The sequence below is a fragment of the Balaenoptera physalus genome (assembly GCF_965194825.1).
Source record: "Balaenoptera physalus genome assembly, chromosome: 14".
Lineage (NCBI taxonomy): Eukaryota > Metazoa > Chordata > Mammalia > Artiodactyla > Balaenopteridae > Balaenoptera > Balaenoptera physalus.
Genome location: NC_138893.1, coordinates 73,407,917 through 73,434,121, shown reverse-complemented (window position 1 = coordinate 73,434,121; position 26,205 = coordinate 73,407,917). Strand labels below are relative to the sequence as shown.

Genomic DNA, 26,205 nt, shown 5'->3' with positions numbered 1-26,205 from the left:
TTCTGATCACTGACAATTAAAGGGTTCCCTCCCCTTTCTGAAACTGCACAATACTCACTTTGGATTCTTCAACCAGCTCTAAGACACAGGCTGCCTCAGTGCACATATCCTCTGTTTGAGACAGCGGTAAAAAGAACCAAAGCTGAGTCTACTGTCTCTAGGAGCCCTCACACATGATTTAAGACACCTCACAAGAAGCTCTGGTGGCTTGAATTTTCTCCTGCCTCCATTTCTGCTTTCATGTTCCAGTTTTGAAAGGACTCTCCCTGAGAGCTCCTACAGGAGCTGCACATGAAAGCAGCAGCCTGTCTTTGCATATGTGTGTGTGTATGTGTATGTGTGTGTGTGGTGTGTGGTGTGTGTGTGTGTGTGTGTACACAAACCCTTGCTTCTCACTTCTCTGTGTGGTGCCTGATGATTATCCAGCCTGGCAAAGGAGGTGTAATAACAGGGTAGAAGGCACAGATAATAGGGTCTTTCTGGCACAAGCAACGAGTTCATCTGAATCCACCAGAATCCATTTGTGGGAAGAGAGATGGATAGGAATGCAGAAAGGTAGAGACGCTAACCTTTAGTTTTCAGATATATTTGCTGCAAGTGGTAATTAAACCTATTTTTATAACTCCCTAAGTGTCAGCACTCCCTTTCCCAAGCATTCTTCTGTCAAAACTCTGCAAAATAACAATAAACTTGCTGGAAACAATTGACTCACGTCTAAAACATGGAGTCTGATTCCACAGCAATGGGGTCTGGCTGAGCCGTTCTGTTTGCAGGGAGTTAACTTGCTCGCAAATTGCAGAGAATCTGAAGTGGCTCCTAGAATCACTGCCTAGCTGTAGTTTAGTAATCCAGGCACACATTTCCTACCCATGATAATATAAGCTGAGGGTGAGGAGCATATCTCTCTAATTCTCATAAGCACCCCCAGTGCCTCATAGGTGTTTGGTACATGGATGCTAAATGAATGATAGATGGTCAAGAGTTACAGATCCAGGTAGGGAAATAGGACATAGAGGAAGAAGCTAAGGACCACTGAAGAATCACAGCCTGAGTTCTCTGGGGTATTGGAAGAAGGAAAGTTTACAGAAGAAATCAATAGGTATTGCAAAGTAGGGAGAGGGTAATTTGATCTGAGTCTCAAAGGATGCATAGGAGTTTGAAAGACAGAGATAGGGAGAACTAGGGTCCCAGCAAGCTAAAACACAGTTATAAATGCTGCAATTCAAGTTCATCCAGGCGATGAACCAAGCTATGTCCCCAACCCCCTGACCTCCTCATAAAGACACGCACTGACCTGTTATCAAGTCCTTAAATCTGGATGCTTCTTTGATTAAGTTCCAAAAACAAACTTGCCCACAGAACATTAGCTGATTGTTAATAAGAAGAGCTACCTTTTAAGAGTTCCTGCTCTATGCCAGACCCTGTGAAGGGTCATTTCTGGTGAGTTATCTCATTTAGTCTTCATAAATTTCCCATGAGTTGTTTATCACAAACCCTACTGAGTGGATGAGGAGAATAAAGTTCAAGGAAGGAAGTAAAACAATTTACCCAAAGTCAAAGAAGTGGTCGGCACTGGAGTCAAATCCTATCCATGGCGTGTTCCCAAAGGTTGATCTAAAACACAATGGTACCTTGCTGCTTTCTCAATACTGCTCCCCAAAGGCACTATCAGTGTAGCTCCAAGTTCCCCCACATGGGGCTTTCAAAAGGGCTGAAGAATGATATTACACAACAAAAATTTCTTCATCTATCTGTAACCATAAGTGTTAACTCTCATAGATTCCTTTTGGGCTGAGAAAGGAAAACAGATATATTCTGATTAACAAACGGAAGTACATTTCCAGTAAATATGGTTTGTTCCTTTCAGATACTACTCATGTGACATGCATTAGCTTATTTGTGTGGGCTTTTCCAGGATTCTTTCACCTTTTCCATAGGAAATTTTATTCTTGAAATTTATTTTAATTTTTAAAAAAAATTTTTGGCTGCATTGGGTCTTCGTTGCTGTGCCCAGGCTTTCTCTAGTTGCGGTGAGAGGGGGCTACTCTTCATTGTGGTGCGCGGGCTTCCCACTGCGGTGGCTTCTCTTGTTGCGGAGCATGGGTTCTAGGCGCGCAGGTTTCAGTAGTCATGGCACGTGTGCTCAGTAGTTGTGGCTCACAGGCTCTACAGCGCAGGCTCAGTAGTTGTGGTGCCCAGGCTCATGTGCTCCGCGGCATGTGGGATCTTCCTGGACCAGGGCTCGAACCCACGTCCCCCGCATTGGCAGGTGGATTCTTAACCACTGCACCACCAGGGAAGTCCCATAGGAAATTTTAAAAATAAGGTGCTGATATGGAAAATAACATAAAGGGAAGAAATTTAATAATAAATAATAAAAATTTTATAATAAGACTTTCCACACAAGATTATATTACTACTTCCACATTATTTTTAAAAAGTCAAATATTGCTGGAATTCAGTCATGTATTTAGCATTTAATTAGTGCTGAGTGTGAAGGGGAAAGGTGAGAGAGGGGCAGTGTGGCATTGGGAATGTATTTCTTTTCTTTATATAAATTTGTCTATTTATCTTCTTAATTTTGGCTGCTTTGGGTCTTCGTTGCTGCTCACGGGCTTTCTCTAGTTACGGTGAGGGGGAGCTACTCTTTGTTGTGGTGGCTTCTCTTGTTGCGGAGCACAGGCTCTAGGCACATGGGCTTCAGTAGTTGTGGCACACGGGCTCAGTAATTGTGGCTCGTGGGCTCTGGAGCGCAGGCTCAGTAGTTGTGGCACATGGGCTTAGTTGCTCTGTGGCATGTGGTATCTTCCCAGACCAGGGCTTGAACCTGTGTCCCCTGCATTGGCAGGTGGATTCTCTTTATTTATTGTTTTTTTTTTAATTTTTGAATTTTACTTATTTTTTTATACACCAGGTTCTTATTAGTCATCAATTTTATACACATCAGTGTATACATGTCAATCCCAATTGCCCAATTCATCACACCACCATCCCCACCCCCCACAGCTTTCCCCACTTGGTGTCCATACGTTTGTTCTCTACATCTGTGTCTCAACTTCTGCCCTGCAAACCGGTTCATCTGTACCATTTTTATAGGTTCCACATACATGTGTTAATACACAATATTAGTTTTTCTCTTTCTGACTTACTTCACTCTGTATGACAGTCTCTAGATCCATCCATGTCTCAACAAATGACCCAATTTCGTTCCTTTTTATGTCTGAGTAATATTCCATTGTATATATGTACCACATCTTCTTTATCCATTCGCCTGTCGATGGGCATTTAGGTTGCTTCCATGACCTGGCTATTGTAAATAGTGCTGCAATGAACATTATGGTGCACGTGGCTTTTTGAATTATGGTTTTCTCAAGGTGTATGCCCAGTAGTGGGATTGCTGGATCATATGGTAATTCTATTTTTAGTTTTTTAAGGAACCTCCATACTGTTCTCCATAGTTGCTGTATCAATTTACATTCCCACCAACAGTGCAAGAGGGTTCCCTTTTCTCCACACCCTCTCCAGTATTTATGGTTTGTAGATTTTCTGATGATGCCCATTCTAACTGGTGTGAGGTGATACCTCATTGTAGTTTTGATTTGCATTTCTCTAATAGTTAGTGAGGTTGAGCAGCTTTTCATATGCCTCTTGGCCATCTGTATGCCTTCTTTGGAGAAATGTCTATTTAGGTCTTCTGCCCATTTTTGGATTGGGTTGTTTGTTTTTTTAATATTGAGCTGCATGAGCTGTTTATATATTTTGGAGATTAATCCTTTGTCCGTTGATTCGTTTGCAAATATTTTCTCCCATTCTGAGTGTTGTCTTTTCGTCTTGTTTATGGTTTCCTTTGCTGTGCAAAAGCTTTTAAGTTTCATTAGGTCCCCTTTGTTAATTTTTGTTTTTATTTCCATTACTCTAGGAGGTGGATCAAAAAAGATCTTGCTGTGATTTATGTCAAAGAGTGTTCTTCCTATGTTTTCCTCTAAGAGTTTTATAGTGTCTGGTCTTACATTTAGGTCTCTAATCCATTTTGAGTTTATTTTTGTGTATGGTGTTAGGGAGTGTCCTAATTTCATTCTTTTACATGTAGCTGTCCAGTTTTCCCAGCACCACTTATTGAAGAGACTGTCTTTTCTCCATTGTACATCCTTGCCTCCTTTGTCATAGATTAGTTGACCATAGGTGCGAGGGTTTGTCTCTGGGCTTTCTATCTTGTTCCATTGATCTATGTTTCTGTTTTTGTGCCAGTACCATATTGTCTTCATTACTGCAGCTTTGTAGTATAGTCTGAAGTCAGGGAGTCTGATTCCTCCAGCTCCGCTTTTTTCCCACAAGACTGCTTTGGCTATTCAGGGTCTTTTGTGCCTCCATAAAATTTTAAGATTTTTTGTTCTAGTTCCATAAAAAATGCCATTGGTAATTTGATAGGGATTGCATTGAATCTGTAGATTGCTTTGGGTAGTATAGTCATTTTCACAATGTAGATTCTTCCAATCCAAGAACATGGTATATCTCTCCATCGGTTGGTATCATCTTTAATTTCTTTCATCAGTGTCTTATAGTTTTCTGCATACAGGTATTTTGTCTCCCTAGGTAGGTTTATTCCTAGGTATTTTATTCTTTTTGTTGCAATGGTAAATGGGAGTGTTTCCTTAATTTCTCTTTCAGATTTTTCATCATTAGTGTGTAGGAATGCAAGAGAATTCTGTGCATTAATTTTGTATCCTGCAACTTTATCAAATTCATTGATTAGCTCTAGTAGTTTTCTGGGGGCGTCTTTAGGATTCTCTATGTATAGTATCATGTCATCTGCAAACAGTGACAGTTTTACTTCTTCTTTTCCAATTTGTATTACTTTTATTTCCTTTTCTTCTCTGATTGCCATGGCTAGGACTTCCAAAACTATGTTGAATAATAGTGGCGAGAGTGGACACCCTGTCCTGTCCCTGATCTTAGAGGAAATACTTTCAGTTTTTCACCATTGAGAATGATGTTTGCTGTGGGTTTGTCATATATGGCCTTTATTATGTTGAGGTAGGTTCCAGCTATGCCCACTTTCTGGAGAGTTTTTATCATAAATGGGTGTTGAATTCATCAAAAGCTTTTTCTGCATCTATTGAGATGATCATATGATTTTTATTCTTCAATTTGTTAATATGGTGTATCACATTGATTGATTTGCACATACTGAAGAATCCTTGCATCCCTGGGATAAATCCCACTTGATCATGGTGTGTGATCCTTTTAATGTGTTGTTGGATTCTGTTTGCTAATATTTTGTTGAGGATTTTTGCATCTATATTCATCAGTGATATTGATCTGTAATTTTCTTTTTTTGTAGTATCTTTGTCTGCTTTTGGTATCAGGGTGATGGTGGCCTCATAGAATGTGTTTGGGAGTGTTCCTTCCTCTGCAATTTTTTGGAAGAGTTTGAGAAGGATGGGTGTTAGCTCTTCTCTAAATGTTTGATAGAATTCACCTGTGAAGCCATCTGGTCCTGAACTTTTGTTTGCTGGAAGATTTTTAATCACAGTTTCAATTCATTACTTGTGATTGGTCTGTTCATATTTTCTGTTTCTTCCTGGTTCAGTCTTGGAAGGTTATACCTTTCTAAGAATTTGTCCATTTCTTCCAGGTTGTCCATTTTATTGGCATAGAGTTGCCTGTAGTAGTCTCTTAGGATGCTTTGTATTTCTGCGATGTCTGTTGTAACTTCTCCTTTTTCATTTCTAATTTTATTGATTTGAGTCTTCTCCCTCTTTTTCTTGATGAGTCTGGCTAAGGGTTTATCAATTTTGTTTACCTTCTCAAAGAACCAGCTTTTAGTTTTATTGATCTTTGCTATTGTTTTCTTTGTTTCTATTTCATTTATTTCTGCTCTGATCTTTATGATTTCTTTCTGCTAACTTTGGGTTTTGTTTGTTCTTCTTTCTCTAGTTCCTTTAGGTGTAAGGTTAGATTGTTTATTTGAGATTTTTCTTGTTTCTTGAGGTAGGCTTGTATTGCTATAAACTTCCCTCTTAGAGCTGCTTTTGCTGCATCCCATAGGTTTTGGATTGTCGTGTTTTCATTGTTATTTGTCTCTAGGTATTTTTTTTATTTCCTCTTTGATTTCTTCAGTGATCTATTGGTTATTTAGTAATGTATTGTTTAGCCTCCATGTGTTTGTGTTTTTTTACGTTTTTTTTCCCTGTAATTCATTTCTAATCTCATAGCGTTGTGTTCAGAAAAGATGCTTGATATAATTTCAATTTTCTTAAATTTACTTAGGCTTGATTTGTGACCCAAGATGTGATCTATCCTGGAGAATGTTCCATGAGCACTGGAGAAGAAAGTGTAATCTGCTGTTTTCAGATGGAATGTCCTATAAATATCAATTAAATCTATCTGGTCTATTATGTCATTTAAAGCTTGTGTTTCCTTATTTATTTTCATTTTGGATGATCTGTCCATTGGTGTAAGTGAGGTGTTAAAGTCCCCCACTATTATTGTGTTACTGTCGATTTCCTCTTTTATAGCTGTTAGCAGTTGCCTTATGTTTTGAGGTGCTCCTATGTTGGGTGCATATATATTTATAATTGTTCTATCTTACTCTTGGACTGATCCCTTGATCATTATGTAGTGTCCTTCCTTGTCTCTTGTAACATTCTTTATTTTAAAGTCTATTTTATCTGATATAAGTATTGCTACTCCAGCTTTCTTTTGATTTCCATTTGCATGGAATATCTTTTTCCAACCCCTCACTTTCAGTCTGTATGTGTCCCTAGGTCTGAAGTGGGTCTCTTGTAGACAGCATATAGATGGGTCTTGTTCTTGTATCCATTCAGCAAGTCTGTGTCTTTTGGTTGGAGCATTTAATCCATTCACATTTAGGGTAATTATCGATATGTATGTTCCTATGACCATTTTCTTAATTGTTTTGGGTTTGTTTTTGTAGGTCCTTTTCTTCTCTTGTGTTTCCCACTTAGAGAAGTTCCTTTAGCATTTGTTGTAGAGCTGGTTTGGTGGTGCTGAATTCTTAGCTTTTGCTTGTCTGTAAAGCTTTTAATTTCTCCATCGAATCTGAATGAGATCCTTGCTGGGTAGAGTAATCTTGGTTGTAGGTTCTTCCCTTTCATCACTTTAAGTATATCATGCCACTCCCTTCTGGCTTGTAGAGTTTCTGCTGAGAAATCAGCTGTTAACCTTATGGGACTTCCCTTGTATGTTATTTGTTGCTTTTCCCTTGCTGCTTTTAATAATTTTTCTTTGTCTTTAATTTTTGCCAGTTTAATTACTATGTGTCTCGGAGTGTTTCTCCTTGGGTTTTTCCTGTATGGGACTCGCTGTGCTTCCTGGACTTGGGTGGCTATTTCCTTTCCCATGTTAGGGAAGTTTTCAACTATAATCTCTTCAAATATTTTCTTGGGTCCTTTCTCTCTCTCTTCTCCTTCTGGGACCCCTATAATGCGAATGTTGTTGCGTTTAATGTTGTCCCAGAGGTCTCTTAGGCTGTCTACATTTCTTTTCATTCTTTCTTCTTTATTCTGTTCCATAGCAGTGAATTCCCCGATTCTCTCTTCCAGGTCACTTATCCGTTCTTCTGCCTCAGTTATTCTGCTATTGATTCCTTCTAGTGTAGTTTTCATTTCAGTTATTGTATTGGTCATCTCTGTTTGTTTGTTCTTTAATTCTTCTAGGTCTTTGTTAAACATTTCTTGCATCTTCTCGATCTTTGCCTCCATTCTTTTTCCGAGGTCCTGGATCATCTTCACTATCATTATTCTGAATTCTTTTTCTGGAAGGTTGCCTATCTCCACTTCATTTAGTTGTTTTTCTGGGGTTTTATCTTGTTCCTTTATCTGGTACATAGCCTTCTGCCTTTTCATCTTGTCTATCTTTCTGTGAATGTGGTTTTTGTGCCACAGGCTGCAGGATTGTAGTTCTTCTTGCTTTTGCTGTCTTCCCTCTGGTGGATGAAGCTATCTAAGAGGCTTGTGCAAGGTTTCTAATGGGAGGGACTGGTGGTGGGTAGAGCTGACTGTTGCTCTGGTGGGCAGACCTTAGTAAAACTTTAATCTGCTTGACTGCTGATGGGTGGGGCTGGATTCCCTCCCTGTTGGTTGTTTGGCCTGAGGCGACCCAACACTGGAGCCTACCTGGGCTCTTTGGTGGGGCTAATGGCAGACTCTTGGAGGGCTAACACCAAGGAGTACTTCCCAGAACTTCCACCAGTGTCCTTGTCCCCATAGTGAGCCACAGCCACCCCCCGGGCAGGTGGATTCTTAGCCAATGCGCCACCAGGGAAGTCCCAGGAATATATTTCTGAAATGTGTAGTCACTCACACTTAAGTTCAAATCCTGATTCTGCCACTTACTAAGTGATATTGAAAAGTCAATCCATTTCTCTAAGCCTCTGTTTCCTTATCTGTAAAATGGAATGATATAAGTTGAAGTACCTGGAAACTTATCCTCTAACCCTTTCCCAACATTCACCCCCAAGGTCACCACATCCTCAAGTCGGCAGCATCTGACACCAATGAGCTCTCCCTCCTCTTTGAAATAATTTCTTAATTTGGCTTCCAGGACTCCACCCTCTCCTAACCATATCAATACTCATATTGAATTATCAAAGCACTTTAATTAAAACGCAGTGTCAAGAGATATGGGGACATATTTATATGTATAACTGATTCACTTTGTTATAAAGCAGAAACTAACACACCATTGTAAAGCAATTATACTCCAATAAAGATGTTAAAAAATTAAAAACAAAAAACAAACAAACAAAAGAAACACAGTGTCCTAATGAATAAAATAGCAAGATCCAAGTAGGAATGGCCTTCAAGAAACATACTTTAAAGAAACAAATAAGTTAAAAGGAAAAGAATGGAGAAAACTATATTAGGCTAACACTAGTCAAAATAAATCTCCAATAGCTTCAGTAATATCAGATAAAGTATATTTCAGAGCAGAGGACATTTCAGAGCAGAGGGACAAAGAAGGTCATTCCGTAATGATAATAGATCAATTAATCGACAGGACATAAAAATCCTAAACATTTATGCCTCTTGTAACAAAGCTTCAAAATATATTAAGCAACAACTGATAAAACTGCAAGAAGTAGGCAAACTCAAAATTAAAGTTGAATATTTTGATACCCTGTTCTTAATAATTGATAGAACAAATAGACAAAATATAATCAACGATACAGAAGACATAAACAGCACTATCAACAAAATTGACCCAATTGACATTTATAGAACATTCCTCACAACAGATTACACATCCTTTTCAAGTGCACAAAAAAATTTATCAGCAAAGACAATATATTGGACTATCAAATAAGTCTCAATAAATTTAAAAGGATTCACGTAATATTCAAGAATTCAAGTAATTCAGCTATGGTCTCTGACCACAATGGAGCTAAATTAAAAATCAATAAGAGAAAGATCCCTGAAAAATCTTCAAATATTTAGAGACTATTATAACACACATCTAAACAACGCATGGGTCAAAGAAGAAATCAAAAGGTAATATAGAAAGTATTCTGAACTGAATAACAATGAAAATACAGCATATCAAAATTTGGGAGATGCCATTAAATCACTTAAAGGAAGTTTAAAGCAGTAAAGAAAAATAAAGTTCTCAAATCAATGACTTCAGCTTCCCCCCCAAGGAAGCTATAGATATAGATGGCAAATAAACACCTGAAAAGATGCTCAGTATCGTTAGTCGTTAGGGAAATGAAAACTACAACCATAATGAGGTGCCATTACACACCACTACAGTGGCTAATATCAAAAACCCTGATCAAACCAGGTACTGAAGAAGATGTGGAACAACTGGAATGCTCATATAACCTGGAAGTTTCTTAAAGAATTCAATGTACATCTGCCATACAACATTGCAATTCCACTTGGAAATGTGTACCCAAGGAAAATGAAAGCCTTTGTCCATACAAAGACTTGTATATGAAGGCTCATAGCACCCTTATTTGTAATCACCAAAATTCTCGAACAACCCAAATGCCCATCAAGGGGTAAATGTATGTTCAAATTGTGGTGTAGCCATACAATTGAACATGCCTCATCAATAAAAAGAACTATTGTTGTATATTGCAATATGGGTAAATCTCAAAAAAATAATTATCTGGAGGGAAATAGCCATAGCAAAATAGAAGAAAAGAAGAGTATGTACTCTATGATTCCACTTACATAAAAACTCTAGAAAATACAAATAATCTGTAGAGCGAGAAACAGACTACCTAGGGAGTGGGGAAGGTAGGACAGGGGTGGGGATTACAAAGGGGCATGAAGACACTGTCGGGGTGACATATATGTTCACCATCTTCATTGTGGTTACAGTTTCACAGGTGTATACATATGGCAAAGAAAAACTGTACATTTAAATATGTGTGTTTATTGTATGCGAATTAAACCTCAATAAAGCGGTTAATTTTTAAGTAAAAAATAGATTTGAAAAGTGATGCTCAGAAACAGTGCCTGGCTCCATCTAATGTCTGATAAACAGCGGCTCCTATTCTTCATTCTGGGCTCTCAGTGGGCTACAGAGCTGGCTAAGATGTGGCCCCTGTCCTCAAGGACTCCTCAGTGGGGCTGGGGAGAGAAACAAGTGAATCGATTACAATAAACATAATTGTTCTGGAGTGTTGGTAAATGAAATTTGCAGACGGTAAATGGTACAGGGACTTAACATCCGAACAGAATTGGAAGCTTCAGAATGAAAGGAAGAAAAAAAATTAAATCTTTACCCTCCCTCTCTTCCTCTGTGCCACAAATAGAGACTTCTTAAAGCTATTTGATTCAGCATGCATATCATGGTCTATTTATTCTTGTTTTCTTCAATTAGTATATTAGCATTTCTCTCCCTTACATTATGCATGTGTAGCCTAATCTCATTTTCATTTGCTTTAACTCAGTGTGTGTTTGGGGGTAGGGATGGTTTGAAAGTCTACAGTGATGTTCTCTGGACTGTTGACGGGAGTCTCCTCTGGGTCAGGCCAAGGTCTGTACCCAGAGGGTCCTTATGGAATGTTTGTTGGTGGCAAACCAGTGAAGGTGATAAGGTGGAGGCCAGGGCCTGAGGGGCAACAACAGGAGAACACTCTGGGCAGAGGGGGCTATGAAGAGGTCCAGACACTGGGATGACCCTGCACTTGGGGTGGCAGAGATGTCTTATGATACAGGCACAGCAGCTCTAGATGACAAGCAATCTCTGGAACTGAGACCAGAGAGGGCTCTGAAGTCAGCTCATCAACAGTCTCATAGACCACATGGAGGAATATGAACTCTATGTTATGGACCCTGGCAGCCCACCACCTGCCAAAGACCTATTCCAGCATACAGGTGAGCAGATGTCGAGAGAAAAAGCACATGAGTGTGTTTGAAACACAAATGCATGTGGCAGCCAGAGTGCACCACTTCATCCTTGGAAAGCACAGTATGCATTAGAGATGGAAGATGCCTGCAGGAGACAACTCTTTCTTGCTGTTTAACTTATCCACCCTCTTTGATCACAGAATCCTTTTTCCACAAAGCATCTACGAATTAGCAGAACATGTGTTCCCCCGAGCCCAGTGTGGAGACTGCTGCAGGAAGCCTGGCCACTGCTTCCCTTGCCCTCCTCCCTGGCTGCTCCACCACCTGCCAATGGCCTGTCCAGGGCACAGGGGAGCCTGTGTGCCCGAGAGGAAGAGCTTGTACCCCACAGGACTTGAAATGCAGGCACAGGAAAAGGAGATGCAATGGAACATGAGGTGTTGACAGCGGTAGCTCATGAAGCAGGATCACAGCTTTCTGAGTTCCTGAAGGATTGGGAGGTTATAAATGCCTCTTCCTCTACATGTAGGCAATTAAACAAGCAGAGTCAAGGTGAGGAAGCAGGAGGCAGATGCAGAGCAGGAGGTTTAACCCAGCACCTCCTCTGTGTGTGAGCCCCTCATGCTGGCGGCTCTAGGGAGCTCGAAAGAAAGGAGGTCCAGCCCTCACTTATAGGCTGTTCGGGAAGCCAGGCATGTGCATCAAGGCCCCAACACAGCATAACTGGGGTGAGGAGTACAGGACACCAGGAGAAGGAATAACCCTACCGGGAAATCCAGGAAGAGCTTTTGGCAGAGGCAATGTTTAGCAAACTCTTGCAGGAAAGGTAAGTCCTTGATAGTCAGAGACAGGCATTCCAGGAATAAAGGAAAATCCTAGCAAAGGTCCAGAGCCAGGAGAGGAAATAAATAGAGGAAACAACAAGTCACCCACTGCTTGCATGGATGAGCCATGGGAGAGTGGGCAGAGGGTAAGAAGTACAAAAGCATGGAAAGGTGTGATGGGGTCATCCTGGAGCAGGTTCTGAGGCAGGGAGCAGGATGTGGGCTTTTCTCCATTGGCTAGGGAGCCAACAAATAGGATGGAGACACCGGTCCCTGGGATTGGAGCACTGGGTGAGAACCAGGTTAGGGGGAGGATGATGAGTTCAGAGAGAGATGCACTGAGCTGGAGGTGGTCATGAGGCTTCCAAGTGGCTGAGTCCAGAAGGCATCTGGATCCGTGGGTCTGGAGCTCAGAGAACAAAGATATGGGATGTGGGGGTCATGGACATTGGCTGGCAAGGAGGCAGGGTGTGAGGGCCTGCCGGATGTGACTCCTCCCTCCTAGAGCCCACCTCCCCCTGGGCCCCTGCTGAACCACAGAACACAGCTCAGAACATCACTTGCTGACAAAACCTAAGTGCAAGGGTTATGCATGTGCTTCTGCATTTCTTGAACCACTTCCATCAAAGCTTGCTTTTGTTTCTATGCCTGGAGGAGCTAGTCTAACCATGAGAGCTGTCCAGTAACAAATGGAGTGCTTCAAGTCCCCTTCACAGATGGTTCTGGAAGAGGCTGGAGAGATAGATATATTCCATAAAAGAATTTCCTCCAAAAAGTTCCCAAGAGGCCAGGCTATGAGGCAGATGTGTCCTGCCTGGACACAGAGCCTCTCAGGAAGGGCATTCTCCACTGCGTCCCGACTCCACCCAGTACTGAGGACACCTGGTGCATCACTGGGCCAGAGCCACGTGGACAGAAAGCTCTCCAGACCAGCTGATAAAGAGGTTCTGGGAGCCAAAGTCAAGTCTGACTGGTCCTGAACTGGTAGCTTCCGATGAATGACCCAGAGCTGTCTCCTCCATCCCTGAGCCTCCCATCTTAATTGTTGCCTTTGCCTTTTCTCAGAGGCTGGCTGGGAAGTACTATTCAAAGCAACTTGTTCTGCCCTATCCTAAGTACATCGACTTGCCTTCAACCAAACCTTTTTAAGAATCTACTCTTGGGCTTCCCTGGTGGCGCAGTGGTTGAGAATCTGCCTGCCAATGCAAGGGACACGGGTTCGAGCCCTGGTCTGGGAAGATCCCACATGCCGCGGAGCAACTAGGCCCGTGAGCCACAACTACTGAGCCTGCGCGTTTGGAGCCGGTGCTCCGCAACAAGAGAGGCCGCGATAATGAGAGGCCTGCGCACCGCGATGAAGAGTGGCCCCCACTTGCTGAAACTAGAGAAAGCCCTTGCACAGAAACGAAGACCCAACACAGCCATAAATAAATAAATAAAATAAATTAAAAAAAAAAAAAGAATCTACTCTTTGCATGGGGTATTGGGGATTCAGTGGTGAGCTGGATTCTGATCACGTCCTCAAGGGACTCATGGCCTAGTGGCCACCTTGACTAATGTTCAAATTTGCTTTCCACACGTTCTTTTGAATCCCCCATCCTCCTCCAAATTAACGTGTAATTTAATCAATCAATAAAAATAGAGTTTACACCCCAAAGCACACCTGCTCGCCAGTGTCCCCACAGTGGAGCCCAGAGACCTGCAGAAATTGTCAGTGAGGCTCACATACTCACAAACCTTTCTCTGTATCCAATTACCCCTTCTCCAAATAAAACAGGCTTGTAACATGCAACACCAATATTCACTGGTGAAGGGGTAGATATATTAAGAAAACCACTGCATGAAGAAAGCAAACAAAAATATGTGCCCTTGAATGTTTATCTTGAATCCAGGAAAATATATTAAGAAACTCAAATACAGAGAGAGAAACTGGAGGACAGAGCCTGTAAGGAATGAGGGAAGCAGGGGGTGGAGCCGGAGGACAGCCCTGGAGAAAAACGTGGTAGGAAGAGGCACAGACCTGAGCTCATCTGATGGACTGAACTTCCTCCAGAGAAGTGGGGAGCAGCTCAGGAAGAGGGAAGATGGGGCCCCGGTGTAGATGCTGGATTCTGGAGACCATGTTGGAGCTACCAAATGCCTGTTCCTCTTCTTTTCCTATTTTAGTTTTTCCTAGCCATCACATATGATAAATGGAAAAGCAACTGGGAAAATATTTGTCTGTGGCTCTTTGAATAAAGCCTGGAAATCTAACTGTCATAAGAATAACAGGACTTGTTCCCAATGGGGCCATGCTGTAATAGGAAACAGCAGTTTTGAATATGGCTAGCTCCAAAGAATAAGTCAATTTAGAGAACATCTTAGCCATTAACCAGAGGCCACACTGGGGTCTAAGGGTCAAAGCTTTACAAAAGGACCCACCTTTAGATCGCAGGCTTCAGGAATGTCCATGAGCGGACACCAAGGCCAGCCCAAGAGTGTCCCTGTCAGTATGCATACCTGAGCCCTACTGACTGACCTTATTGAATTAGACCCTGACCATAGGTTAAGGATCGTTGTCAGGGCCACATGCATGATGGTGTCCTTTGGTGGAAAGGGCTCTGGAGACAGTCATCACACAGAATCCCAAATGCACCATTCAATAGCTGTATGACCTTGAGCAAGTGATGTAACCTCTCGAGCCTCCCTTTTCCCATCTGCAAAATGAGGATGGTAATAACTGACATACAGGGTTGTTGATGAGGATAAGGATATTAACAAACACAAAACGCCCTGACAAGTGCTTGGCCTCCCCATAGAAAAGGAAACCAAGAAAGAGGGAGGTCACTTCTGGAGGAGGACACACTTATCCCAGGGACAGTCACATGATTGGAGTGCCAGCTCACGGTGCGGTGCACTGACGACTGGGGTGGAACACAGCCATCCTCTTGGGTGCGGCTGTTCCAGTGTGGCTCCGACAGGTGCCTGATGCCTCCCAGTGGCACTAAGTAAGTCCTGGGTTCCAGCCGCCCCGGCAATGCCCTGGGGGCACTTCACATTGGCTAGTGTTAACCCCAGCCCTCGAAAGGGAATAAGAGGGACAGACAAGAGGGCCCTGGGAGTGGGTCGGGATGCAGGGGAGGAAAAAGGAAATAAGTTAGAAATGTAAAAATAGAGCACTTTTTGAAGACTGGCAATAGAGAAACACTGGCTATCCAATTTGGAGGCGCCCCCCCTAAAATAAAGCCAGCACTAGATATTTGCCTTAAGTGGTACATAGAATGCATCCTTCCCCCAAAATAAAAGAAACCTATAAAGACGTGGCAAAGCCCAGAGGATCAAACTTCCCAGGGACCACGGGGGACTCTGTCAGGCTCTGAAGAAAGGGGAGGTGGCTGTCATGTCCCTTCTCCTAATCAACAGCACAACCATCCGCAACCCGAGGGAAATGGGCAGTTACCTCGCATGCCTCCCACTGGCCCGTGTAAACGTGGCGCTAATAAGATATAAATTTATGGACAAACCATGAAAAGTGGGCCTTGCGAGCAGTTACTATCTGATACTACCTGCAAAATTATAAAATCAGCCACCCCAAGCTCTTTCAGCCATAGTAGCACCGAGCCGATGAAGATACACACATCATAAAAGCATAAATTACCTGCACAATAAACCTTGCATCTTCTAGTATGTGGCCATTAGAAATCGATCAGTTAATTTAGGAGCAACGGAAGGCCACAGGGCTGATGAAAGCCCGTGCCAGGAAGCACTTTCTAGAGTCAGCTGTGTTAACAGCTGGCTAGGGTCACCAGGCTGCCCTGGTGGGTGCTTCCTGAATGGATGTGCGGGCAGAGGGCACGGCATCACAGGCCACTCCCGTGTAATGTTTGCAGCGTGGAGGTGGCCAGGACAAGTTACGGTGTCATTGATGGAGAGCAGACCAGGCTGCAGTGAAACCTTGGTGTGCCCATTCCTCCCAGGACCCAAACCAGTGGAATGGCCAGTCATGGGAGAGATTTCCCATTTACCCCCTTTAAGTGGTTACACTGAACCGTGCCCTGACCAGCTGCATGGGGGGGGGGGGGTATGCACACACATACACATCCACACACACCTATACACACACACATATACTCATACACATACTGACATGCACACACACACTTATGCACACACATCCACACTCTCACAAATATATACAGTTACACACTCACACCTATGCACTCTTATACACACACCCTCACGCAGAATCACATAACACACATATCTTCAACCTCCTGCAGGAAATGCAGCCTCCATCCCCTCTGCATTCCTTTGCCCACCCCCTCTGCACCCCATTTTCTAACCCGCCCTCATCTCTCCGGTCTCTGACCCCTGACTGGCGACCTCCCCTCACCCTGCACATCTAATGCCTGACACCACTTCTCATTGACTCTTGACTTCCTCCTGGACTCAGATCTCCACTCTTCCCCTGGTTTCCACCTGCTCCAGGTGAGTAGCTTGGCAAGCTCTGTCTACCTCTCTCACCTCTTGTCTTGCACAGTGGAGCCCTGGAATCTATTCCAGCACCCCAAGTCAGAGTTGAGCCTGAAAGGATCACTCTGCACTTTCCCAAGGGGTGGGGGCTCAGTGCAGGCCACGCCCCTCACCATTCTGGGGCTCTTACCTCATTCACAAAGACCCAGTGGCTGTCCTTGGAAGCCAGGTTGGTCTCCACGGCCTGCAGAGAGAGAGAGAGAAAAAAAAAAAACATGACCAGAAGCAAGCCAGAAGCTGGCAGATGCACAGGATGACTGCCGAGATGGAGTTTGATAAACATTGTTTCTGGAAAATTTTTTCTGCACAAAACACGCCATCCCCCTGGGGCCAGCTCTGGCTGCCTTAGCTACAAGACGCATCATTTGAACACGGACATCTGATTTCCTGCTGTTCTTCGGAGCTCTCACGCGCCAGTGCAGTTCCAGGAGGCGTCACGGGGCCATGGGCGGGGACATCCCTCCCCTCTCTCCTCTTGGAGAATGCCTGCAAACACCTTTCTGGAGGGGCGCTCAGGGGGGAATGTCTCATCACTGCCTGAGGCTAGAGAATCAGGAATCTGGAACAAGGGATTTACAGCAGCTTGTCCAGCCTAGCTAAACAACACCCAGGAAGATGGCAGCTCACAGCTGGGGCTCTGAGCTGCCTTCAGCTCTAAAGAAGCCATCAAGGACCCTAGAACTGGCTCTTTTTTGCTCCGGGGCAGTGATCCCCATCCCCATCATTCTCTCTTAGAGCATTTTGTTCTATTTCTTTATGGCACTTGCCATGTCTGTACTTGAATAATTATCAGCTTATTTATTTTTTATTGTCTATCTCCTTCACCAAGTTGGGGGTCTCCATGAGGTCAGGGGCCACATCTGTGGCTGTCACATTTGTGTCTCAAAACCTTACACTATAACCAGCACATAGTAGGTGTTCAATATATAAATGAATACTGTTGTTGAAGATGTGAATGAAGTATAGGAGGGCGAAGCAGATAGGACCCAGTTACTTATTTTGTTTCTCATATGTTTTCATGAGTGCGCTTTCCCTTTTTTAATTGGTAATCCAACAGATTGAAAAGAGGAGGAACTGAGAGTTTTCAAGACTGTCCTGTAAGAATACTCACAGTTAGCACGAGCCAAATACTGCTGAGTGCCAGGCACTGTTCCAGGCCATCTACGAACCTGGGAGAGAGCTCAGATTGTAGTCCTCTTTTATTTTTACTTTTTTTGGTATTTTTTTAATGTAATTTTTGTCACTTTTTTATTTGGAAAAATACAGAAAAATTAAAATGTTCAAAATTATCCCATAAACCTGCCCCATTTTTTTAATGCACTACAGTAGTGAAAACACCCTACGTATCCCTCCAAATTCATCCCCCAGAGTGTTCCAAATGGCCCCTTCCAGAAGTTTTCAGTCACTTCTGCATGTATGTATCTACATACACATGTCAGACAGATGTTTTTATTAAAATGGGATCATGAAATACACATCAGGTTACAATTGTCATTTTTGACTTAGTGTATCAAAAATATCTTTCCTCTTCAGTACACAGAGATCTGATTCGTTCTTCCTAACAGATGAGTCACAAAGTGGTAAGGAGCCTCCCTGCTCCAGTAACCCAGGGGGCTGGGGGTCTGTGCTACCCCTTGGGGGGTTGACTACTGGGCCACCCTGCATGATAGGGGGCACTCCAGACTGGAAGCGGTCACAGAATGGGACAGTGAAAACTGATGGCCAGTTACAGTCACCAGGGACAGTGCAGGTGTGCAAGAGAGGCTGGAATTGCTCTTTGCAGCCTCTGAGAGTTGATTTAGGACCAAAGGCTCCTGTACTCAGGGGAGCAGATATCAACTCAATATAGAAGAGAAGTTCCTGACTTTCCAAGGAGTTCAAGATGGAATGGGTTGCCGCAGGAGCAACAAGATCTCATTGTGGAAATGCCTGCATGGAAGGCAGATAGCAGGAACATATATGGTATGCAAATATCAACACGGAGGTTGACCACAGGTGCGGGGTAACACGCCATCATGCACTGGCATTCTGCAGCTGTGAGTCTCAAGTCTGGCTGCATGTAACAACCTCCTAGGGAGCTTTTAAGAATGCCGATCCTGGGCCGCACTCCTTGGATTCCTAACTCACTGGGAATAGTCATGTGCCTGACATGCTGTGTTGTTTCAGAGCTCTGAACCCTGACTCTTAGCCTCTGGAGCTGAGAGCTCTACTCCAGAATGTACAGTTCTGTGAATCTGAAGGTATAGGTGCACCTGTACAGGTGAGAGGTCCTCCAGTGTCCCTGCAGGAGCCAGCAGTGCAGAGGACCTGACTCAGTTGCCAGGACATCCCAGGAAGCAGGTGGGAGCCCTGGCTACATTAAGGCATCTTCCCGCCTGGTCTCATCCTCATGCGTGGAAGATAGTGATGGAAAGAATTGATCAGAAAACCCCACAGGACAACTGGCCAACTTTCCTGTCCTACTTTCCCTCACCAATTAGCTAATTTGTTAAGCCTCTTTTCCCCACACGGAGATAAATAGCACTTGGCTACAGCCTTTTCCAGAGGGTGCAACTCCCACAGAAGCTGAGATAGATGGTGAGGAGAAGTGACTGCAGATTTAGCAAGAACACCCCTCCCCCCGATGGCTGGAGAGCTGCCAGCTCCGTGGGCAGAGCCCTAAATGTTCCCAGCCCAGTGGACGTGTCCCCTTCTAAGTGCCATCCTTTCCTTGTTCCTCCCCAGCCATGTCTGAGGCAGGTGGAGGCCCCCAAGACCTCCCTTTCACCTCAGAGCCAGCAAGGTAAGGAGGGGGCAGGCAAGCACAGGACGGTCGAATCCCAGGTCTGCCTCTGCTTAGCTGAGTGCTTCTGGGGGAGCTACTCCACCTCTCTGAGCGGCAGTCCCATGCATACAGGGTGTTCGGAGGCCAGCAGTACTATTGACACTCTGCCCTGGTCCCCCTCAAATTCCATTAGGAATTCGGAGCCCAGTGGCTCCCCGTATGCGTTCACTGCCAATGGCAGGCACTGCGGCCAGCTGTCAGAACCTTCCTTGGCACTCGGGAAAATGTACACCCTCACCAAGGACTGAGGGTGCCACGTATCCAAACCGCAGCTGCCCCGTTCCCTGACGGGGACTGCCCAGAGTGTGAGCTCAGCTGTTTCTGGATTCCTTCTGCGGGGCCAGCCCACACGACCTCGCTCATGCACCCTCGCTGGCTGCTTTCACTTCCCTGTTCCACTTTCCCACTCCCCAGCCAGGTTTGTTTTTTTTTTAATTCCCCTGGGAACACTTCTTACTAAATCACTGTCACACACACTCTTGCCCCAAAGTCTGCTTCGGGGGACCCAACCTGAGACAAACACCTCCTATCTTAAAGTTACTGTGAGAATTAAATGAAATTACGGGTGAAGCTTCCAGCCCAGAAAGAAGCTCACTATGGACGATCAGTGAACACGAAGGCCCTCCCTACTCCTTCCACTCACATCTCCTGGCTGGCTGTCCTTCGATGGTCTCTTTTGAATGTGTAGAAGTGGGTAATCTCTCATGTGTTCCTTCTTTCAGTCAACAGACGGCACCAGACACACACAGCAGCTGCCCTAACTCTCCTGCATACGGGTGTGAGCCAGGAGTCCCGTCCATGCCGCTGTGGAGCCAACAGACCAGTAACAAACACGCAGGTATGGTCGGCACTGCCTCCTCTACGAGTCCACAGACCCTTCAGGGCAGCACAGTGGGGCCTCCCCTCATCCCAGCCACGCTGCGGGTTTACCACTGCAAAACACTGCTGGCGTCTGCAGAGGAGTGCTGGACCAACTAGACCAATAAGGGCAGGCCCTTCATTCCACGGGTAGGCAGAGAGTGGAGCTGGCGTTCTGCTCCGGCTGGGCTCCTGGTCACTTGCCCACCGCAGGTAGGGAGGCTGGTTTCCTGCAACCGGGCTTCTCTCCTGGAACGGGGCACCACGGCTGTGAAACTCCCCACTAAATAATGCAGTGGCAGGTGGTAGAGTCCTGAGCAACTTCAGGAGCTCCGCACAGACCCTGGAAACTAGGTCTCAGTGAACCCAAGGGATGCCCGCCGTGGCGCAATGCCTCGGCACAGCACAGGCAGCCCTGCTTAGGTCATTGCTGTGAGTCCCTGAAAGGCTAGGCCAGACCATCAGAACCCAAAGGCCTGACTCCTGAGGCCCCTCAATAGAGTGGCAAGTGGAGAACTTTAGAAGAAGAACTGAGGAGGTGTGAACTTCTAAAGAGTCATGCTGACTCCTGTTTTAGCCCCTTTTGAATAGAAGAGGAGACCCAAAATGCTTCAGGTGGCATGTAGTCCAGGCTAAGAGCTGGGATGGTGGACACAGACAGCCAATGGGAAGGGACATCACTTGCAGAGGTAGAACTGGACATCTGCCCTTGTTCTGACACCCACATACCACCCTTTCGAGAGATAAGTGCACTGTCATAGGTAGACCCCTGTTAAAGCAAGCGGAAGGCAGCTGTTCTTCCCACACCCACACCTGGAGGAGGGAATGTGTCCCCTCGTCCGTAAGCAGCAGCCCCTGTCCGAACCTCAGGGTGCCTTTTCCTACGGCCAGTTGCATCTATGGAGCCAGAGTATAAGTGATGCAGGACACACCATCCCTGCAGGCTTGCCAGGCGCCAGGGGACATTTAGATGCTGTCCTGAACACCCAGCCACCTTGATCCCACAGTTTCCATAGGGAAGTAGAGGCAGACCAAACCCCAGCTCCTGGCTCCCAAAATGACAGCAACCCCTAGCACTGCCAGGAATGGGATGTGGGGGGCAGCTCGCCTGGAAGGGCCTGGGACCACGTGGAAGTGAGGATCAGTGCTAATATGCAAACATCTGGACGGAAGCAGAGAAGACAGGAGTTCTGAGGGATCAGAGAAAGCATCTCCAGCCTGTTCCCTTTCCTCTGTGTTCACAGTCTTTCATGCAGAACCAAGTTGCAGCCATTTCCAAGGGCGACGAGAGCCTGCTTTTATCAAGCACCAGCCAGATACTTCAATACAACCCGTCCACTTGACAAGCCACAGGTTTCGCTTGGTTCACAACACCCTAAGGAGCCAGGTAGGTTCTCATCCCCATTTCACAGCCGAGGAACTAAGATCTAGATCTAGACTTGGATCTTGCACAAGCCCCTCTGTTAGTAGAGACTGGATTTGAACTCAGGTCCATCTGTCCCCAAAGCCTATGTTCTTTTCCCTTGATAATGCAGCTCCCTAAAAGGCCTGGACAACCGTCAGAGCAAATGTACGAGCCTTTGAGCCTGGCCCTCTGACTATGGGAACAAAATGATCTTTTTTTTCATATCTAAGAAAATGGCCTTACTAGCCGCGGTGCCTTCCTTCCCAGGTTAACTTATCCTCCTAAGTATGAGACCACTGTACCACTTGCCGTTGTCAAGTCTGAGGCTGTTTCACTCTATCTTGGCCTCAAGGAATAGTAAATGGAGTGGAAAAAACCTCCACACGAAAGTCTTCCAGCAACATCGCTGAGGATTTATTTTACAAAGTGCAAATGCCACTGACTATTCATGTACATGTTAATTGTTGGCCACTTATCCAGCATCCCCCACCCCCCAACACTGGGAGCCTGAGATAATGAAAGCTTGTCAACGACTAGCATCTCTTTAAAACCACAACTCTAACATTTCAGAACATTCTCCCCATGGAGCCCGGGGCCTGGCATTTTCCCAAGGACAGATATTGAGCTAACTTTAAAGACCCACTGCTGCCTTTGCAACAACATGCTATTTAGGAACAATTCTCTCTGTGCAATGTCACCCCTCTGAAGCACGAGGGAGTGCGATGCCCCCCATTTGCAAGGAAGGGGAGTAGCTGATGGCGAGACTACGGACAATTTCAGGAGCCCATTTATAAGGAAATCAGCAAAGCAGCCACCATGAGGCCCGAGTTTCAAAAGATACGCCCAGAACCACCACGAGGAACCCCATAAAGGACAGTTATCACTACGTCAGGCCACACCATGGTTCCCAGGGGCTGCCTTCTTGGGAAAAGGGCCTGAACTTCTGGCTCAGATACTTTCTGGCCCTCTGTACTCCAGTCTTTTCTCTAGAACCTCTTGGAGCCTTCTTTTCACCAGAAAACTGCCTTAAGGATCTCCCCCAGTCTCCCACGGCTCCTACTTCTGGCTCCATCCTTACTCCTAGAGCTGAGTGGGGAATCTTGGGCCCTATGTGGGTCTCTTTTCCAGTTTCCTCTCCCAGACCCTTCCCAATAGATGGCACCTCCTGACTGAGTGTGAGGTTTCTGTTCCCACCTCACCCATCGTTCTGCTACAGCTTCCTTGAAGCCCAGGGCCCTCACCCTTGGTGGGAGCAGGAAATTCAGCCACCTGAGCACATGTGTGTATGTCGGGGGACGGAAGGGGAGTTTGCTGGAGGATGGTGGAGACAAGGAAATCACCCCAGCTACACAAGGCCATCTGGGGAAGGTGTGGCAGAATTAATCTTGCACAGCTTCCAAACATAACTCTGGGACAGTAAGAGGGTGTTTTTGCTGAGGGAGAGCTGAGCCTGTGGCCTGGGAGTTCAGGGAACGCTCTGGCTGGGAGAGGCTGGATGGAGATGAGAGTTGCTTGCAGGCTGGGTTCAATCACTGACACTCACTGAACAACTCTGCCACCCGACCTGGAGCTAAGCCCTCTGCACATGAAACCTCCCTGAGTCTCACAACAGCCCACTGACAGAGGTTCTGAGCCTACAGATGGGGAAACTTGCCCCAAGTCTCCCAGCAAGTCAGTGCAACCGAGGCAGCATAATCAAGCCTTTCAGATGCCAGATCCCACGCACTTTTGAGTGTATCATGCCGACTCAGGGACCAAACAAAGACAAACTCATTCTTGGCACTTTTTGTAGATGTTTCATGAAAAACCAAGAGTTGAGCGTGAAGACGATGCAGACAGTGGTGAGGCTTGGCGTGTGGAGCCACAGGGACTTCTGTAAAGTCAGGTCCTGGATTCTGGAGTTTCCTGCCACCACCCCTCCCCAGAACCCCTGGGTCAGGTGGTCCTCTGGTTGCCAAAGGGTTTCTGTATATGGAGAGCAGCTTACAGTCCGTCACCAAGAGGTGAGCTCCTCGAGGGCTGAGGTCTGGTGCAGTTACCATGCAACCCTGGCAGACAGTGAACTTCAGAAGATGTCTACGGAAGAAATGAATGGTGGGTTCACACGCCTGCACATTTCCCTGGTGCTCAGTATGAGGAAGGTCAGGGGCATAAATAGGAAGCCCAGCACAGTGCAAAGGGATATTGACATACAGGCAGCCATCACTCTGCACAGTAGGTACTGAACTAATGGAAACCCACGCATGAGGGGCCTGTGTCCTCGCTTCCCACGGCATCGATACGCACTTAATTTCCAGTTAACACTGTGTTGTGCGAAGTAAGTCCTGCCTGTATTTGAAAGTAGCATTCTTTTTCAACACATCTGTGAGAACCTGAGAATGAAGTGAAGTGAATGTGAAAGGTGGATAAATGCAAGATATCATGACCTTTAGATGCTGATGCCAACATGATCAAATTTTAGAGCTTTTTTGTGGGAATGTAATCGTTTCTTCATTTGTGCTGAGTTCTTTTTTTTTGGCTGTGTGGGTCTTCATTGCTGCTCACAGGCTTTCTATAGTTGTGGCGAGCGGGGGCTACTCTTCGTTGCGGTGCGCGGGCCCCTCACTGCGGTGTCTTCTCTTGTTGCGGAGCACGGGCTCTAGGTGTGCAGGCTTCAGTACTTGTGGCACGCGGGCTCAGTAGTTGTGGCTTGTAGGCTCTAGAGTGCAGGCTCAGTAGTTGTGGCACATGGGCTTAGTTGCTCCGTGACATGTGGGATCTTCCCGGACCAGGGCTCAAACCTGTGTCCCCTGCATTGGCAGGCGGATTCTTAACCACTGCGCCACCAGGGAAGCCCTGTGCTGAGTTCTGAACCTCCTGATGAAAGTCCCCATCTCTCCTGCTTAGCGACACAATAAGTTCTGGACTAGTTTGGTCCATCGATGGCATTTAAAAAGATACTACCATCACACCTGAGAGAGAGTGTTGTTCATGAGATTTGTTTCTTACACTTGCTTTGATCTCAGAAAAACTATTATGTTGCTATTGGGGAAAAAAAAAAAAAGAAAGCATAATTGACTAAGTACATGTAAAAATCTGATGGATCTAAACAATTTCTAGTCAATCATGAGACCTCCCTGCCCTCAGTCCCCACTGTTTACCAAGTTTGAGATAAACAGCTCTTCCAAACCACCTTCCCACTTCGTACAGAGGGCAGAAGGGCCAGCTCACGGCCTCTGGGGGATGAAGGTTCATTACAGATCACTTGTGGATCCTTCAGATGAAACAGAGACAGGTTCCAGGGCTGTACAGGCAGTGCAATTGACTGTAATAAAAAGTGAGAATACGCTACATGTGGACAATTTATGACGAAGTGTTAATATCAGCAGAAAAATGAAATGGAGTCCGCTCGCAGGCACGATCTGTTTAATAAGATCAACTTGGAGAAGTGAAGCCAGGCAGTGCCGATGAGTAGAAACTGATGGATACTTGGATTTTAATCAATGGTCCATAATTTCCCTGCCACCTGGAAGGCAGAGAAGCCAAATAAGGCCCTCTGTGTTCTCACTCTCACAGACACCCAAGCTGTTCTGATGGGAGGGAATGGGAGCCAGCTTTTCTGTCAATCTTATCTGATGGAAGAGAAAGGTATACCCGGCCCTTGGCCACACGGAGGCTACCACACAATCATTTGGGGAGACTGGGGTGTACAACAGAACAAATGGCTTCTGAACTTATTTACATCCGCTCTGGTTCGGTGAGAGCAGCAGCCAGTCTCTGCAGTGGGCTGTGAACAGTGTCACCACGTGGTCCCCGAGGGGGCAGGGTACGCTGCTCTTGGGTGGCAGGTGGCTGCGTTGAACCATTTCTCATACACTCTGCTGTCCAGCTCCAGCTTCAAGCGATTTTCAGATATAAGCAAAGAAAAGTCTAAAACTGATTAAAAATGTTTTTTTTCTCCCTCCCACGGGTATTTGCACGTTCATACTGGAGCTTGAGCCGGTGCTGTGAGCATCCAAAGACTGGCTCTGGGGACCCACAGCATCAGATGCTGCTGAAGGAGGGGATGGGGACCGTTTGGGGCAGAAAAGTCCCTCCTAGTGCCACTGGGTCACATAATGCCGCAGAGGCCTGCCCCCCACGTGTGGCTGTCAGCCCCAGAGACCAAGACCCACAGCGGGACGTCCAGTGGGAGAACAACGACACTGTCTCTGCTGCTCAATTAAAGCATCATCGTTCAAGGTTAATACCGCGACCCCTTCCAATTGTGCCAAGCAAGCCATTTCTGCACACGCATCTAATTCCTTTTCCCAACCTAAATTGTTTTTAAAAGATGGAAGCGTTTGAATTCTTTTTAAGGCAATAACGTTGAAAGCAGCAATTCTTTACCAAGCTGATAAGAGCTGCTGGGTGTAATTTGTATTCTTTTTTATGAGCCTGACTTTTGGGAGAATGAAATAGGAAGAAAAATCTCTTTTCAGT

The 26,205-nt window shown here is 45.4% G+C and overlaps 1 protein-coding gene across 2 annotated transcripts in view; it reads right to left on the bottom strand.

Annotated features, from left to right (window-relative positions):
- The window catches only part of GRID1 (glutamate ionotropic receptor delta type subunit 1), a 660,264-nt gene that overhangs the window by 242,868 nt on the left and 391,191 nt on the right, over positions 1 to 26,205 (bottom strand). For both annotated transcript variants that reach the window (XM_082424198.1, XM_082424199.1), the window contains exon 5: positions 16,788 to 16,841. In XM_082424198.1, the coding sequence (XP_082280324.1) occupies positions 16,788 to 16,841 (54 nt within the window). The remainder of the gene's footprint in view (positions 1 to 16,787; positions 16,842 to 26,205) is intronic.